The sequence below is a fragment of the Mus pahari genome, chromosome 9 (assembly GCF_900095145.1).
Source record: "Mus pahari chromosome 9, PAHARI_EIJ_v1.1, whole genome shotgun sequence".
NCBI lineage: Eukaryota > Metazoa > Chordata > Mammalia > Rodentia > Muridae > Mus > Mus pahari.
This window is the reverse complement of record NC_034598.1, coordinates 42834518-42852274: the sequence shown is the minus strand read 5'-3', so window position 1 is coordinate 42852274 and position 17757 is coordinate 42834518. Positions and strand designations below refer to the sequence as shown.

Below are 17757 nucleotides of genomic sequence, written 5' to 3'. Positions count from 1 at the left end.
GTGTGTGTGTGTGTGTGTGTGTGTGTGTGTGTGTGTGTTGTTCCATGCCCCACATTGCCAGTACACACCCTTGGGTCCTTACAGTGCCCACATGAGTTCAGGCTCTGAAGGAAGCATCTGTGGATAGGGTCCACGTGTCAGCTTCTTGTGATATGGGCAGAGATGAAAGAGGCTTCTATTGTTCTAGGAATTCCTGAACCGGAGAAAGATGACAGAGTTTGGCAACCTGGCACTCATTGATCAAGACGCTGGGGAGGAGAACGGGGTGGCAGTTCCACTGCCAGGAGTAAGGAAAGGTGAGTAGAAGTCCTCAGCCCTGTCCCCCACTCACTTTCTTGGTTACATTGCTGCTCCCTCCATTGGGGAGGGAGTACTGGTTTCTACATTGGGACATTTTTCTGGAACCTAGAATACCTGGGCTGCTTTAAGGGAGAGGTCCCATGCATTTGTTCCACAGGATCGGTGTCAGGGGCCACTCAGACCCAGGCAGACCATGCCAGTAACCGTGGCTCAGGAAGCTAGAGTACCTTTATGTAGGCTTTCCGTGAACCAGTCAGACCCACTGAGACTGAGCCAGAGACCTCTGGGCCGGAAGAGCTATCTGCTGGCCAGCGGATGCCCTCGGGAGCTCCTGTTCTTAGACCGGTGCTCCGATGCCCAGCTCCACGGGGCCACAACACTTGTGACAGAGGTCTCGGGGCTGCTGGAGTTTGGAAAGGCTGTTTTCCTCCTACAAAGCTATTCTTTGTAGGTCCCAGTGACCACCCTTGGGCAGCACTGTGGACAGTCAAGTAAGTCCAACGGTTTTTCCTCCCCAGGTGATATGAGCTCCAGACACTTCAAACCTGAAATCAGGGTGACTTCTCTGCGCTTCTCTCCCACCGGTGAGCCTGGGTAGTCCTTACTGTCACGTGCCAATTCCAATAGGTGCCAGGGCCTTTGTTCTCAAGGGCAAGGGCAGTGTGGAGCTGCTGACAGGCTCTGGGCGTTGCTGTACTGTGAACTGTAAATGACTGGCACATGTTTGCCCTGGTTTTGGGGGTGGATAGCTGTGAAACTCCATCCCTACCACTACAGTGGGAGCCTGGACCCTGCTCTTGAGGGGTGGCAGTGCAGGTACCCTTCCTAGGAGGCAGACTCTCGGCACCTCAGCTAGTGATAGTGCCTTACCCACCCTGCCTCTGTCCCTCAGCATGTTCAGGGATCTGCTTAGGCCTCAAGCCTGCTAGGTATATGTGTTCCATTAGGGCAGGGCAGGGTCCTGAGCTGTGCCCTGCAGCACTAATGGAGAGGACAGGCTGAGGTATGTTGTGTTGTTATCCTGTGTCAGGCACATTTGGAGACGATCACCCCTATGACCCACTTCCCACTGTGGAAGGTAGACTAGCTGTCCACAGACCACAGCCTGGGACCCAGATTGGTCCCATCTGTCCTGCCGCACAATTCTGCAGCTTTGGTTTTTTTTGTGAGCCACTTCTCACTACGCCCAGTGTGTGGCTGCACCCTTGGTGTGGGTGGCGGGCACAGCTGGGACATGAACTATATGGCCTTCAAGGCTGAAGGTCTGCCCTGTTCTGGGAAGCCCGCTGACTTCCTGGAACAGCCAGAGGAATTGGGCATCTGGGCAGCTGCAGCTCTGGAAAATCCATCTGCCTGTGGTTTGGTTTACACTTTCTACAAAGCGAGGGATGAATGGGCTTTCAAGGTTTGAGGAAGCCCCTTTGCTGCTTGCTCCACAGGGCGCTGCTGGGCGGCCACCAGCACAGAGGGCCTCCTCATCTTCTCCCTGGACGCCCAGATGCTCTTCGACCCGTTTGAGCTGGACACCAGTGTGACCCCTGGACGGATCCGGGAGGCGCTCCGACAGAGAGAGTTTACCCGGGCCATCCTCATGGCCTTCCGCCTCAACGAGAAAAAACTGGCCCAGGAAGCCCTGGAAGCTGTGCCACAGAATGAGAGTAAGCCAGGGCCACCAGCCACACCTCGCTGCTGCAGAGGAGATCTGGGTGGCTCCAGTCTCCCTGGCAACTTCTTTGCAAACTGAGCATGGCTTTTCTTCTTCCTGCAGTTGAGGTGGTCAGCACTTCCCTGCCTGAGCTGTACGTAGTGAAAGTGCTGGAATTCTTAGCTGCCTCTTTTGAAGAGTCTAGGCACCTGGAATTCTACCTCATATGGACGCAGAAGTTACTTATGTCACATGGACAGCGGCTGAAGTCCAGGTATAGACTGGGTTCCCCATTGCTCTTCACTTGTGGATCAAGTGACCTGGCCACAGGGAGGTTTCCCCTCCATGCACACACACTGACGGTGTCTCCTTTCCAGGGCGGGACAGTTGCTGCCTGTGGTCCAGTTCCTTCAGAAGGGCCTCCAGCGGCATCTGGATGACGTTTCCAAACTGTATGTGCCTTGGGGCTGGTGGGCGGGTAGGGTAGGGGGCTCATGAAGCTGGTTATCCCTGCAGTGTCTGATCTGGGGGCAGAATACTCCGGTGTCAGAGATGCATGTTCTGTCTGCTGGGTGAACTGAGTCCATCCGCCATGAGTGTGAGGATCCCCTCTGGGTGTGGCTGACACTTAACCACTTACCATGTACACTTGCCACTTGGACAGGTGGAGGTGGAATGGGCATGCCTGAGGCATAGTGAGAGCCCTTCACCCTGGGCACGGACATGTCACAAGTATAGGGCCAGGCAGTGTGGCCTGGATTCTCCTGTCACCTCTGAGGGCAGTGAGAAGTGGCCACAGGACTTGGGGCCAGGGAGCCTAAATTCCTGGAATCTGGCCTGTGTATTGCAGGGGATTCCCTGGTGTGGCACTAAAAATAGAATATAACTTGTATTCTTGGGACAGTGCTAGCTAGAATGACCCCAAGTGTATCCCCCTTCCCCAGCCTGCTCCTTCAGGTAGTTTTTGGTGAACTGTGACCCATACGTCCCCATATCATCTATCTGTCTGATCAGTTGCTATGTGTTCCAGCCGGGCTTATAATACACTTGTCTGCTAGTCTCTCCATACAGAGTCCCTGAGAGAGGCTGGCACCCGGGCACTGTGGTCCCCACAGCCCTCCCGATTATCTTTACAATGCTTCTCCACGTCTAGAACAGGCCCTTCCTTTTCGTGCCCTTTCCTTCCTAGAGTCCTGCCTGGCTGCAGGAAGACTGGTGTTGGAGGTGGCTGTACTAAGGTGTGGGTCTGCTTAGCAAGGTGCATGGTGCCAACCTTCCCCTGGCTGGTGCACCCGTGACTCCACAGCTCCACAAGAGAGTGGTACTCCTGCCCCTCCATCTCCTTCTGAGCATTGCTCCTGTCTGGTTTATGGCCAAGTCATTGGCACAACTTGCTTTGTGAGGTTTGCGAGGCAGTCCGGTATAGGTAGCATTGCATGTGTACCCTGTGTAGGTAGCATGATACCCACAGGTTTAATGTGCAGCCGTTCCTTTCTACTGGCTTTTGCCCCACTCATGGCTCTGGAAGATAGGGTCAGAAATCTGCCCTTTGTCCTGTGAATGTGGAGAATCAGCCCCCTGCCTCTGTAAGTGGCTATAATGGAAGGCCAGCAAGGAGAGCAGGCCAGATGCTGCACTACACTGGGTAAAGCTGGAACTGAATTGAGGAGAGGATAAGTTTATGGGACAGCTGTACCTGATCCTGCTGGTGTCAGCCAAGCGGGATGCTGGTGCTGACCTAACGCTCTCTGTCCCCAGCTGTGACTGGAACCGCTTCAACATCCAGTATGTGCTGGCAGTTTCCAAGCAGCGGGGTGTGAAACGTTCCCTAGAACCTGTGGCCACAGAGGAGGACTCAGATGCATCTGATGAGGACAATCTGCACCTTCTCAGAGCTGCAGGTGAAGAAGAGGAAGAGGAGATGCTGATGTAGAACCACATACCTCACAGCCTGATTGGCTGATCAGAGATGGAACCACTGTGCTCCTGGGCCCAGGAAGTGGAAGATGCCAGAGACCCCGAGACCCTCCAGCCAGGACTCTTCCTGTGAGACGACTGCTCATGCTGCCATGAGACAGCAAGTCAACCTTTCAGGGCCAGGACCAGGATATAGCGGGCACACATAGGCCTTGGGCCCAGAATGCTGGCATTGTGGATGGCCCTGCATAGACTTCCTGGGGAAGGTTTAGAAGTGTGGACTTGCAAACTTCCTGTCAGAGTTATTTATATTTTTAATACGATGCTCTAAGAATGAATTTCGGGTTGGAAAGTGAGCTTTTTAAAAACGTTAGGACTTTGCTTCTCAACTTTGAGTTTCCAGTGTTTCTAATGTGTCCTGGGTGAGACATTGTCTTCATGTAAGCAGGGAGATCAGAATGACTGCTCAGGCCTGTGGCCCTGAATCTGTAAGTAGTGAAGAAATGGTGTGTGCTGGGCTGGCCCAGGCGGTGGGTGTGACAGCCCACGGCTGGCCAGGGAAGCTTGGACTGATCTTTGCCAGTGTATACAGGTTATGTGGGAGAAGTAACAGTCCCTCCATGCCAAAGTGGCGCTTTACCAATACTTCCTATGCATGGGGTTGACGAGGCCCAGCATGTCACTTGCCAGTGAAGAGACCACAGTTGCCAACTCATGCTGATAACTATCCACTGGCCTCTTTCCAGTCCACAGGAATGGATCTGAGTGGCACCTGGTGCACTGAGAGCTGTCACACCCTTGTTATACTCAGGATACACTGTGTGACCTGATGCTATCCTGGTCACCTGGAATCCGCTCAGGCTTGAACACGGGTTATGGACAGAGAAGCCGGAGCTTAGCCTGGTGTCACCAGGTTTCCTGTTCTGCAGAGCATTTCTGTGCGTAGCTTGGGATAGAAAAGGAAACTGCTTCTTACATGCCCAGGGACAGCCAGGCCCCTGGCTGTCCAGATAGGGACCTGCTTGCTTTGGTGCCATCTGGGGATCCCCATCTGCAGTATGAATACAGTTTTATGAAGCCTCACTGGTTTTATCTGTGTGTGTGGTATGAATGTGGAACTGAGGGCCGGGGAAGGACAGGCAAGTAGTGCTGAGCCGTACTTCAGCCATCACCATCTCTAATGAGTTTAAGTCTTATACCAGAAACTGGGCTCAGTTTGGAGTACTTTACAAGTCTGCTCCGTGGTAACCTTGCCCACTCCACCCCTGTGGACAGCCAGATGCAAACTGCCTGACACTCCCTCACCCACTCTTGTCAGCTGAAACTGGGTAACCCCTGACTCCCAATAATGGTGTTGGGCCACCAAACCCACTTCTATATGCTCCCTGGCTTCTACATATGCTGTACATCCCAGGCTTTATGTGTCTCCTAAATGTGAAAGGGTTCCCATCTTAAGATGGGCCACCTTTGACAGCCTTCACTGTGGCTGGGGAGAGGTGGTGAAACTCTGGGAGCTATCTGGTCATTATCCCGAAGGATACTGGACTGTATGCAACTATAGCCACCAGATTGATTCAAAATGGGAAATGGAAGGCACAATGTTCAGCTCTTCCACTGAACCGTGACTAGCAGGACTATGGCCTGTGAGGAAGCAGCAGAGGAACCCAGAACACACTCAATGGCAGGAGCAGCTACAATTGCGCCGTGAGGGCGCAGAGCTTGCTCTGACCTCGTTATTTATTTATTTATTTTTTAAGATTTATTTATCTATTATGTGTAAGTTCACTGTAGCTGTCTTCAGACACTCCAGAAGAGGGAGTCAGATCTTGCTACGGATGGTTATGAGCCACCATGTGGTTGAACTCTGAACCTTTGGAAGAGCAGTCAGGTGCTCTTACCCACTGAGCCATCTCACCAGCCCGACCTCGTTATTTAAAATCAGTTTTTAGTCATTGCATAGACTGGAGCTGCAGTAGGAGTCCGGGTGGCCTACGCCAAGATGAGCGCCCTTCAAACATTAGGCAGACGGGTCCGCGCCACAAGGTCGATCACTGGAAGGTCCTAACCTGGCATACTTGCTTGCCCTCTCAAAACCGAGAAGAGGCATGTCCCAGCTCCGTCGGTCAGTGGGCAGGTGCAGTCCAGCCAACCGGTCTCTGTGGGTGAAGGGGCAGTGTTCTGAGGTCTGCGGCCCCGCCCTCCCGCTAGTCCTCTGGTGGTGGTGGGGGAGGTGCTGGGTTTCCCCATACACCATTGGTCACTGCGCAGGCGCGGCCCCACCCACTGGTCAGGAAAGGAGTTGCTGTGCGCTCCTCCATTGGCCAGGCGTGACCCCGCCCCACTGCGCACGCTCTCCTGACACCGTTGTGGCTGGCTACCCTTCGCGATGGCTGCGGTCAGGGTTCTGGTGGCGCCGAGGCTGGCTTCTGCGCTCCTACCGCTCTCGGGGTGCCACCGGGCTCCCTCCCAGCGCGCAGCCCTTCACAGCTCCGCACCGCGGCCCGGGGCCAGGGTGGCATTGGTGAGTGCAGGGCCAGACTCCCAGGCCGAGTGCCTCTCCAGGTTCGGTCCCCGCTGCCTGGGATCGACCTGCTGTCCGCCCAAGGTCGGCCCTTGGTGGGGTTCAGCCTCCCCTCCCTCTCGGTAATTTCGTATTGAGCCCTCGCCCTCGTCCGTGTCTCTCTTCCTGCAGGTGCTGTCGGGCTGCGGAGTCTATGACGGAACCGAGATCCATGAGGCCTCAGCGTAAGTCGTCAGAGTTTGTAAACACTCTCTTGGTTTAAAAGGCAGAAATGGCCAGAGCGTGACCAAGCGCAGTGGGTTCACATCGTGATAAGTCCAAAGCCAAAGTTAGCACAGCCATGACATAAAAGATGCCACCCGGACCCTGGGTGAAGGCGGAATGCCTGGCAGCAACCTGAGGTCTTGAACATACCCAAAATGCAACACCTGCGGAGTTCACAACCCTCGCTGCTCATCAGTCAGTAAAAGGATGCCTGCCTACTTGTTCTGGTTCTACCCTCATCTTGCAGAGGTCTGTAAGTGTCAGGAGCCGTGGCTTCGTAAAAGCAACTAGGTGTCCTATAAACTAGGAATTCCCCAGCACTTAGTGCAAGTCCATCTGTAAGATCGTCTTGCCGTGAGGCGGGAGGACACATTTGGAAGTGACGTCTTTGTGGTTTTTCTCCTCATAGGATCCTGGTGCACCTGAGCCGAGGTGGGGCTGAGGTCCAGATCTTTGCTCCCGATGTCCCTCAGATGCATGTGATTGACCACACCAAGGGGGAGCCTTCTGAGAGGGAAAGCAGGTATGGGCAGGGAAAGGACCTTGCAAGAGCCCTGCTCCCATGAGCAGCTCCTATACTGTAGCCTTCCTGATTATGTGATCGAGTGTATGTCCCTCAAAGCAATTGTCATCTGGCTATTCTGGAAATACACGGCCATGGGCAGAATGTTTCTGACCTCCCAGTGACCATTACAGGAATAGCAGTAGCCACTGTTGTCCTGCCTTTGGATATGAGGTGGGCATGCTCTGCTCTGGCTAGTCCCTGTGTGGTACTGTGTTCCCTTTATCTAGTTGCTTTGGGGGGGGGGCAGGGAGGGGTTGTTTGTTTGTTTTTTTTTTTTTTCCCAAAGTTTCTCTTTGTAGAGGGGCTGTCCTGGAAAACACTCTGTAGACCAGGCTGGCTTAGAACTCTGATCCTCCTGCATCTGCTTCCCAAGTGCTGGGATAAGAGGCATACTCCACCACTGCCTCGGGTTTTGGGGTTTTTTGAGACTGAGTCTGTTTGGCCCTCTCAGGCCTGGAACTCACTATATACAGACCAGAGTGGCCCTGGATTCCTCGAGATTCTCTTATCTCTGCCTCCAAGGGGTTGGGTCCAAAGCAATTGACTCAATGCCCAGCACAACTACATTTTTTTATTTTAAAGATTTATTTATTTATTATAAGTAAACTGTAGCTGTTTTCAGACACACCAGAAGAGGACATCAGAACCCCATTATAGATGGTTGTGAGCCACCATGTGGTTTCTGGGATTTGAACTCAGGACCTCTGGAAGAGCAGTCAGTGCTCTTAACCGCTGAGCCATCTCTCCAGCCCACGACATTTCTTATCTGAGGCTTGGTTGCAGGGTAGGGGCTGAGACTGAAAAGGTAAGAGAGAGGAACTGCAGTTTAACTACCAAGGCTGTCTTTGGGGATTTCCTTCTCTGTCCAGAACCCTGGCCCCTGAATCTAACCCCATACTCCTGTTGTACAAGCCTATGTGAGGTTGCATCTCTATCTGATGTTCAGGTAGATTCGGGCATCCTGAAAAATGGCTTCCTAGGCAGCCCCTCCCTGGTGTGGAGCCCTGGATTCTGCCTGCTGTGGATACTTGGTGGGCCTCCAGTTCCTGCTGACCCCAGCCTACAATGTCTGTTGTACTTACAGGTCACTAGAATCCACTGTCACTGTCTTCCAGGTGTTGCCTGGGTGTGCTAACTGGGAACCATCGAGTCTCCACGTGTGAGCATGCTCACTTGAGGCTGTGAGCCAGTACTAGGGCGAGCCCGCAGCACTGCCTGTGTCCCAGCCATGCTTGCACGTTGATCCTCTGTGCCATCTGCTCTTTCCAGGAACGTTTTGGCAGAGTCAGCAAGGATTGCCCGAGGCAAGATCACCAGCCTGGCTCAGCTCAATGCTGCTAACCATGATGCTGCCATTTTCCCGGGAGGCTTTGGAGCTGCCAAAAACCTGTACGTGTCCAAGAGTAAGGGTCTACACCACATGTGTATCTGCTCTTTTACAAGGGGTGGGATTGGGGCACTTTAGTGAGATCACCAGGGCAGTCTTTGCTTCCTCCTCTGAACCTTCCAGTGCCTGGAAGCTGTCAGGGTGGGCTGGGTGGGCTGGCCTCCGTGCTGGGAGTCAGGTTCCAGCACACTCTGCCTGCTTGTCCTTGCAAGTGTCAGCTCTCACACAGAGCTGTTCTCCCTCTGTGCTGCTGTGAGGAGTGACAATGGTCCCCATAGGCTCAATCATTTGTTTGAAAGCTTGGTCCCTGTTTGGTGGCACAGTTTTGGAAGGATCAGGAGGTGTGGCAACGTTGGAGGAGATGTGTCACTAGGGGTGGGCCTTGAGGTTTCAAAAGTGAACACTAGGTCCAGTCAGTCTCAGTGTGTGTGTGTGTGTGTGTGTGTGTGTGTGTGTGTGTGTGTGTGTCCTCCTTCCTCCTTTCCCTCCCCGCCCCTCCTTCTCTCCCTCCATCTTGTGGATAAGATGTAAGCTCTCAGCTTCTGCTCCAATGCCATGCCTACTTGCCCGTTTCCATGCTTCACTCCCTGAAACCATAAAAATGCCTTTTTATCCAAGTCACTTTGATCACAGTGTCCCTGCTTCCCAGCAGCGGAGCTGTAAGTAGACCACTCTCTCACAGCTGCGTGGCAACAGGAAAGAGGAAGAAAGCCCTTTGTGCTTTGCTGTTTGCGCTGTTTCTGGAGGAAGTCGCAGATACATTTGAGGGGTCCTTTTCACAGCTCCTGTTGGTTCTTTCTTGAGCATTCATGGAAGTCTTCGTGGTGCCGCCCTCAGCAGGGCCCTGCCTGAGAGGGGCTTACCCAGCTGGTTGTCAGGGAGAGCCTCGAGCAGTCTCTGCAGTATCCCCAAGGAGTTTCACTGAGTGTCCTCCCAGAAGAGAGGGACACAAGACTTTTATGCTCAGAAGTGTCACCAGTCCACCTTTGCAGTCCACCTTTCTTGATCTGAACCCTCTGACTGGTTTGCAGGGCCATCAGAAAATGTCTCTTCTCAGATTCTGCATACCTCTAGCCCCTGTGGGTAACACCCACCTGCTCCCCGTCCTGAAACCAGCAAAGCCGGTAGTGACAGCCCTGAGTCCTCTGTGCCCCATCCTAACAGCATGACATGGGATCACTGGATTCTGCCTTCCATTGGGACCCCTGTTTCCTGGGAACCTAAGCTGTCCTCATCACTTCTGCTTGCCAACTCCTGCCTGGTGGGAGCCATATCTGTCTGCACGGCTGCCTTGTTCACTTAGGAGTTGAGCTCTGGAGTGTGAGAGGTTCTTGTTGTTGAGTCTTCCTGGCATTTAAGGAGTCTGTGAGCCTCTGCACCCGTGTCTGAGCCCACTAACCCCTGTGGGGAAGCCACTATCTTCTTTCTTTCTGACCTTTACAGAAGAATGGCAGGTCCTCATTCACGGGCTGCTGAACCCATGAGACCATCGTGCTAGTTGGTGGTGGCCTCTGTCACTGAGAGGCAGCAGCAGATGTGGCAGCAGGTGGCTGAGCCTTGGTGTACACACACAGTGAAGGGTGACTGAGGTTTAGCAGGGATGAGGTAGTGGGTGGCTGACTTATGGGCCCGGGGCCTGGCAGGTGATGGGGTTTCACGTGCATATGCTGGGCTTCCAGTGGGAAGCTGGTTCCAGGCACTGGGGCTAGCCTTGTGTATCTGCCTGAGAAGCCCTACGTGTGTGGCCGCGTTCATTGCCACCAGCATTCTGCTCTTGCTTTGCCTGATGCTTTGACCTGTGCTTTCCAGCTGGCTTGAGAGCTGTTCGGCAGTGGCGCAGACTCCACATGGCGTCCAGGGCATGATGAGTCATGCCACTTGTCCGTCTGGTGGCTTGGGTGACCTGTAGCCTTGCTTGTGGCTTGTTTTTAACAGTGTCAGAGAGAGATTGATTAAAGGGTGAAAGGATTTGGCAAGTCTGACTGACAGAAGTCAGCACCTGATGGTGAACCTGGTCCCTTAGTGGCAGACCTCCAGGCTGTTGCACAAGAGGGCCCAGAAGTTGCGTCCTGACAGAAAGGCGCTGGGCTCTTCCAGGTTACATTCTCTAAGGATAGGTACTGTCCCCCTCCTCAGCTGCCCTTGACCTTCAGCCTCCCAGGAAGAAAAGCGAGACTGGGCAGACACTCAGTGTGCTAAGGGCTGCTACTCTCTTAAGCTAACTGTTTCTTTTTCCAGAGCCCCCTCTTTGAGGTTTTGTTTTTGTTTTGATGTCCCTGGATTCGGAAGGCAGAGTGCAGTCACAGACCGGCCCCTCCTCTTGCCTTCCACCCTGCTGGCCGCTGGCTGGTGAATGGCAATCGAGAGAAGCCATTATGCATTCAGTGTGATAGCAGGCTGTCCACCTGGCCTATGGCCACACCGTGGGCAGCTCCTCTGGTGTGCGGTGGGCCACTCAGATTGTGGGGACACTTGATGAGGGCAGCCTCTCCTCTCGTGGCAGGAGCACGTTCGCCGTGGATGGGAAGGACTGCAAGGTTAACAAGGAAGTAGAGCGGGTCCTGAAGGAATTCCACGGGGCCAAGAAGCCCATTGGGTAGGTGCCACGCCTGGTTCAAGAGGAGGGCAGGAATATGTGGGAGTTCCTGACAGACTCTGCTGGTTCTCAGTGTGGCAGCATCACCAGCACTGGCGCCCAGTAAGACCAGCAGCAGCCTGTGAGGACTGGTGGTTTGGGAACACGTGTGGCAGCTGCAGTGGGGTGGGATTGGCCCCTGGGTGGGGCAGCCTTGTGAGGCCAGCCAGTGGCTCAGAGCTGGAACATCGGGCACAGCTGCCCGCCTCCTGTGGGTCAGGGCAGCTCACTTTTTTCTGTTTCTGAGTCTCGCTGTGTAACTTTGACTGGTCTGGTACTTGCTATACAGACCGGGGTGGACTTGAACTCACGGAGATCCATCCACATCCTGAGTGCTGGGATTATCACCTGTGCCACCATGCCCAACCAGGGCAGCTCACTCCTAAGGGTCGTGGCACAGGTCAGGGTCATGCAGGGCTGTTTCTTGTACTCTGATGACTTGGACCTGGACACTCTGGAGCTGTGGTTCTCACCCTAACGCTACCATCCTTTAATACAATTCTTTATGCTGTGGTGACCCTAGCCTTAAAATTATTTCACTGCTACCACATAACTGTAATTTTGCTGCTGTTAGGAATCATTATGTAAATGTTTGATATGCAGGATAGCTGATTTGCTACATTTATGAAAGGGTTGTTCAACACACACCCCCAACGACTCATGACACAGATTGAGAACTGCTGCTCTAAACAGTGGCAGTGTAGAGTTTGGCTTCCCAGGCCCCTCACCTTCCCCTTAGCCATCTCTGCCCAGAGCTACTCAAGTCCTGATGCCCAGTGCCATAAGTCTGAGGCAAGACTCTCAAACCTCACCGTCTGGGGACTAGACTATTCTCAGTCCTCCCTCTCAGTGTGTGCACTGTGCTCACACACTCAGTCCTCCTCCTCAGTGTGCTCCCTGTGCTCACACACTCAGTCCTCCCACCCAGTGTGCTCCCTGTGCTCACACACTCAGTCCTCCCTCTCAGTGTGTGCCCTGTGCTCACACTCAGTCCTCCTCCTCAGTGTGCGCCCTGTGCTTACACACTCAGTCCTTCCTCTCAGTGTGTGCCCTGTGCTTACACACTCAATCCTTCCTTTCAGTGTGCTCCCTGTGCTCAGAGTCCTCCCTCTCAGTCAGTATGTTTTCTGTGCTCACACTCAGTCCTCCTCCTCAGTGTGTGCCCTGTGTTCACATACTCAGTCCTCCCTTTCAGTGTGCCTTGTGCTCACACACTCAGTCCTCCCTCTCAGTGTGCGCCCTGTGCTCACACACTCAGTCCTCCCTTTCAGTGTGCGCTGTGCTCACACACTCAGTCCTCCCTCTCAGTGTGAGCTGTGCTCACACACTGAGTCCTCCCCCTCAGTGTGCGCTATGCTCACACATTTAGTCCTCCCCTTCAGTGTGTGCTGTGCTCACACTCAGTCCTCCCCCTCAGTGTGCGTTATGCTCACACATTTAGTCCTCCCCTTCAGTGTGTGCTGTGCTCACACACTCTGTCCTCCCTCTCAGTGTGTGCTGTGCTCACACACACAGTCCTCCTTCTCAGTGTGCCCTGTGCTCACACACTCAGTCCTCCATCTCAGTGTGTGCTGTGCTCACACAGCTCCGCTCACTTTTCAGCTTATGCTGCATCGCTCCTGTCCTCGCAGCCAAAGTGATCAAAGGTGTGGAGGTCACCGTAGGCCACGAGCAAGAGGAGGGCGGCAAGTGGCCTTATGCTGGAACTGCGGAAGCCATCAAAGCCCTGGGTGCCAAGCACTGTGTGAAGGGTGTGACCATATCCTTTCTGGCAGCTGGGCGGTGCGGTTGGTATCAGGTAGCACATTAGGCTTACCCTTCATTTGGTCGTCGAGGGTACGGTGACAGGCGGCCATCCCTACAGGAGTTACTTCAAGGGAACCCCTGGGCAGGAGAACAGGGCCAGCCATTGTCATGGGGTGTGGCTAGCTCAGTCTGCCACAGGCAGGCTTCTCACTTGGCTGAGGAGGATGCGTGTCCCTGCACCCACTGAGACCTGTCAGCCCTGAATCGGCCTGGAGCACACAGCTGGATGCCTGAGCCCCACCAGGATGCTAGGGAAGGACTCTGTGGCCTGGAAGACTAGGAGCTGCTTGCTGGTGACCACAGAATGGCACTAGAGCAGTGTGGGGTGGTGGGCAGGGCTCCTGGCTCTAGTGGCCCCTCAGTTTCCACCGCTGGAGCTGGCTAGGGTGTTTTACGCCCCATGTGGGGACAGCATGCAGGCTGTCATCGGGCACTGTTCCACCCTTGGATCAGTTTCTTCCTCCTGATGAGTACCAGTGAGTCAGACGCTAGCTCCTCCTACAGCAGGTGCCGACTCTTTGGTGTGATGTCATTGAGCAGCAGGGGACTGACTGGCAGGACTGTGGGTCGGTGGGCGGGGCTCTTCCCGTGCAATGTCCATGGGCCCACCAAGTGCTAGATTTTCCCTAACATCTACTCACGAAGCTCATGTAGACCAGAAAAACAAGGTGGTCACCACCCCGGCCTTCATGTGTGAGACCGCACTCCACCACATCCACGACGGGATCGGGGCCATGGTAAAGAAGGTGCTGGAACTCACGGGAAAGTAACACCACCCAGACCACGCTTGGTCTCCACGACTGTTGGGATGCCCGGCCTGCGTGTACTCCATTCAGCCCAGACACGAGAGCTGCTTTTCTCCTAGAAGCATAGACACTTTCTGCCTGAAGGAGGAGCTTAGCCTCTGTATGTCCGACCTGAGCTTCTACCAGCAGCAGGAAGCTCAGAGACCCTCCCTGGGCCCTGAGCAGTAGCAGGACCTTCATGGGGGGAGTGGGCTTGCCTCACTGCGTGTCCCCATTGGAAGGTCTGAGCACCTTTTCCAGAGCCCGGTTGAAGGACTTAGGTTCTACGGTCCTGGGTCTGATAGATTGGGGTACTAAAGCTTTAAAAGAAGAAAACCGTTCAGGTGCTAAGTCGTCTGATAGTCAGAGGTGCCTGGTTTGTAAAGAAAAGCCCTCTGACCCGGATTAAAGACAGCTAACTAAAGCCAGGGCAGTTCTGTAGGGCCCTGTGGCCACAGAATAAACTCGGAGTCTCCAACGATGGAAATTCAGCCATGTGTCAGGCCTTCTGAAACTAGTGAACGGTACCCCGTCAATGAGTCTCTGATCTGAGACTTCAGGAAAAGGGAGAAATCACCAATTGTGGGCCCCTGGAAGGGCCTGCTGGGTGGGTCTGGGAAGTTGCCCCAGGCTGTGAGACTGTATAGCCTGGGTAAAGAAGGAAAGTAGAAGTCCCTTGTAGACAAGTGTCAAACTGGTCTGTCAGTCTGTGCACACCCTCTCTGTTCCAGAACATTCTCTTTCAGAGGGGCAGGCAGCCTGAGGATCCCTTGGCATTGGTGGCAGTGACTACAACAACACTGGACTATAAGACAGCTGTTCCTAAGCTCAGTTATGTCAGATGCTAGGCAGAAACAGGACTAGGCCAGGTGGCAAGCCTCCATAGCTAGATGTCTGCCATCTCCCAGTGTGTCTATGCACGTGCTAAATCGTCTAAAGACTTTTTTTCTCCAGGGGCTCTGATTCTTGGTCTGGGTCTCTGGGCCTCTTACCACGTCCTATGTATAGCATGCACCTGAATGTATAGATAGCCCTTCTGGAGAACCTGAAGAGCTCACTCCTCACTAAAGAGGGGGGGCCAAGGCCAGGTCCTTCCCTCAGCAGAGGACCTATCGAAGCCTCGTGTATGTATCCAGCCTCGCTTCAGTGAGTTTCCACAGTGAACTACAGAGCCTGCACAGCCCCCCCCCCCACACACAGAGTGCCTGCTCCAGTCCTCCCAAGGCCGTCCAGGGTGCCAGTTCCTGCCCTGTGACGTGTGTGGCTCCACCAGCTGTGACAGCACAACCTTCCCCACCCCACCCCCGCCTGATGTCTTTGCTTCAGTCTCCTGTTAGCCCATCAGGCCACCCAGCTCTACTGAGTTGGTGTTAGTCACCTCTCCCCTCTGGCCTTGGCATCCCCTGGGCAGAGTATCTGTTGATCTCGCTGCCCGACTCATGCCTTTTCTTTGGCAGGAGCCTGAGAAATCCTTCGTTTGGTAAGCAGCACCCATGGGCTTTTTATCCTGCACCTGTTCTCACTGGGGACCTGGTGTGCAGGCATGCTCGGGTTTGCTTCTGCGGAGGGAGGAAGCATCCGCCTCATCGCAAAGCCACATCCTTCCCATGCAGACCGGAAGCTGCTTGTTCACGTGCTGTGCTGTCCGAGCTAGCCCGGCAGAAAAGAGCACTCCACAGGGCGCTGGTATCCCTAGAACCCGAGCCCCCTTCAGTCCCTCCCATGTGGCCTGGGTGTTCTTAGATGTTGCAGGAGTGTAAGGTACACGAGCGGAACCCAAACTTAGGAATGGCCACTGGCTGGATTTTGTCCTTTCTCATGTCTGCCACACACCACAGGTAGCAAAACTGAGAGGGAAGTGAACACAGGGGAGACCTCAAGGGGAACGTCAGTGCTGCTAGCTGCCTGGGCTGCACTGTGAACATCATCCCTGGCTCCCCACAGAAGTGACCAAGTGTGACCATCACACTGCGCTTGCCCAGTGAGTCACCAGTGTAAATCACATCCTTGTGGTGTTGGCCTGGACTGTCCCAACTTGACAGGCAATGGAGGCCACAGGCGTGCTTAGCTGAGACCACATGGAACTATGCTGGACTATATTTTGGGGGAGGTTAGGAAGCCCTCATCAGGGCCTGATGCAAGAGGTTAGCTGCTGACTCCTAGAAATGATGGGAGTCTCCACTGTAAAACCATGATCCCTGCCCTCGTGGGTCTAGTGTGGGCTTGTTGGCAGAGAGCCTGGGGATTGCGAGCTAACACATGAACGGGGAGGTCAGGGAATGGGTCAGAGATCAACCAAGAAAGGAAGCAAGCCAGGGTGAATGAGAGGGTGTGCCCCTGAGAGCCAGATTTTTGGAGCAAGACCTGTCCCTAGAGCCAAGTCCGCCCAACCGGTAGCAAGGCTGTAGCTTTAGGTATTACCACCAGATGGCGCAGAAGACCAGCCTTAGAGCTTTCTGCATGGTCCCAGAGCGGACGAAGGCCAAGGGCCTGCTGAGATACCCGCTTCCTACACCTTACACCTTACCGACATAAGAAACTCTCCTGGGACGCCCAGTGCCCCCGCCTCCCAAATCCACTTCACAGGCAGCTCCATCTAAGCTAGCAAGTCTCAAGATGAGGCACCACGGTAGATCTCTGTAGGCGGCAGTCTCCGGCTGTAAACACCTGGAGGAGGAAGTCACGTTTGCTAGCTTTTGAACATTCTGGTTAATCATTTGTCAACACTCATATTTGGACTCCAAAAAAAGCTTTGCCAACCCTTTTAAGTTGAGGTGTGAGTGATGGATCCATAGTCAAGAAAGGGTGGTCACACTGGATTCAAACGGAAAGGGTCCTGCACAGTCTTCGGGAAGCCCCGCCCCCGGGGCGGAGTCCTGAGAGTGTATTGTTGACGTAGCCAAAGCCTCAGCCCCACAGGAGTGGTAAAGCCTTATCCAGGTTGTGTGCCTGAAATTCCAGCACTCGGAGGCAGATAAAGAGAATCAGAAATTTCAGGTCGTCTCCTGCTACATAGTGAACTGGAGGCCAGCCTGGACTACAAGAGACAGTCTCAAAAAAAAAAAAAAAATCATCTAGTTTTCATCTTCTGTGATTAACAGGGGCTTTCCGAGTTTTGCATTTTATATTTAGGTTTGTGATCCTATTTGAATTAATGTAAAGGGTGACAAGCCTGTGTTGTGTTCTTCTTTCTTTTTCTCGTTTTGCATTTATATGATGAGTTTTTTTAGGGTTTTTTTGTTTTTGTTTTTTTTAATGTGCATTGGTGTTTTGCCTCTGTATGTGTGTGTGTGGGAAGGAGTCAGATCCCCTGGAACTGGAGTTACAGACTGTTGTGAGCACCATGTGGGTGCTGGGAATTAAGTCCTGGGTCCTCTGGAAGAGCAGTCAGTGAGTGCTCTTAACCCACTGAGCCATCTCTCCACACCGTAGGTGGTGGTTTGAATGAGGAGCGTTCCCTGTAGTCTCAGGCATTTGAACACTTGGTCCCTAGTGGGCAGTGGTGTTTGGGGAGATTATGGAACCTTTAGGAGATGCCACCTTGCAGGGAGAAGTACATCACTAGGGGGAGGCTTTGAGGGGTTATAGCCTCAGCACATTTCCTGTTTTCTCCACCTAGTGAGTGTGGATGCAAAGTGACCAGCCATCTCCTGCTCTGGCTGCCTACTGGGCTGATGAGGCAGAATAAACTCTTTCGCACTGGGAGAGAGAGGTGGGGGGAGGGTTTTGTGAGGGTGGGACTGGGAGGAGGGAGAGGCAGGCTTCATTCTGGATGTAAAGTTAAATGAGTTAATGACAAGTGTGTTCAAAGAGTGTCACAGTGTTATATCCAGAAACAAAATGAAATAACTAATGTGGATATGCACAAGCTGCACTTCTGGAAGGACCACCTCTGCCTTGCCTCCATCCCATTGTCAAGGTCGACTGACATT

General features: G+C 53.6%; 2 protein-coding genes across 3 annotated transcripts in view; both read left to right on the top strand.

Moving 5' to 3' along the window:
- The window catches only part of Pwp2 (PWP2 small subunit processome component), a 14248-nt gene extending 9307 nt beyond the window's left edge, over nt 1–4941 (top strand). The window contains exons 16-21 of the mRNA XM_021204567.1: nt 188–296; nt 819–884; nt 1740–1958; nt 2069–2219; nt 2323–2397; nt 3704–4941. Of these exons, the coding sequence (XP_021060226.1) occupies nt 188–296; nt 819–884; nt 1740–1958; nt 2069–2219; nt 2323–2397; nt 3704–3878 (795 nt within the window). The 3' untranslated portion in view covers nt 3879–4941. The remainder of the gene's footprint in view (nt 1–187; nt 297–818; nt 885–1739; nt 1959–2068; nt 2220–2322; nt 2398–3703) is intronic.
- A 1256-nt stretch (nt 4942–6197) lies between these two features.
- On the top strand, nt 6198–14316 carry Gatd3a (glutamine amidotransferase like class 1 domain containing 3A). 2 transcript variants are annotated; one of them, XM_029542630.1, is made up of 7 exons: nt 6198–6383; nt 6555–6607; nt 7057–7170; nt 8482–8601; nt 11103–11195; nt 12866–12993; nt 13682–14316. In XM_029542630.1, exons 1-7 carry the CDS (start codon nt 6249–6251, stop codon nt 13735–13737), a joined length of 699 nt encoding a protein of 232 aa, XP_029398490.1. In that variant the 5' UTR covers nt 6198–6248; the 3' UTR covers nt 13738–14316. The 2 variants fall into 2 exon arrangements, with proteins under 2 accessions (XP_029398490.1, XP_021061010.1); XM_021205351.2 differs by having other exon boundaries at nt 6200–6383; nt 12837–12993.
- The last annotated feature ends 3441 nt before the right edge of the window (nt 14317–17757 follow it).

Excerpts from the sequence above, each read along its gene's own strand:
- Gatd3a (XM_021205351.2), top strand. The coding sequence starts at position 6,249 with ATGGCTGCGGTCAGGGTTCTGGTGGCGCCGAGGCTGGCTTCTGCGCTC. Across the intron at positions 6,384-6,554 it reads CCGGGGCCAGGGTGGCATTG|GTGCTGTCGGGCTGCGGAGT; the intron begins GTGAGTGCAGGG and ends CTCTTCCTGCAG. Across the intron at positions 6,608-7,056 it reads GAGATCCATGAGGCCTCAGC|GATCCTGGTGCACCTGAGCC; the intron begins GTAAGTCGTCAG and ends TTCTCCTCATAG.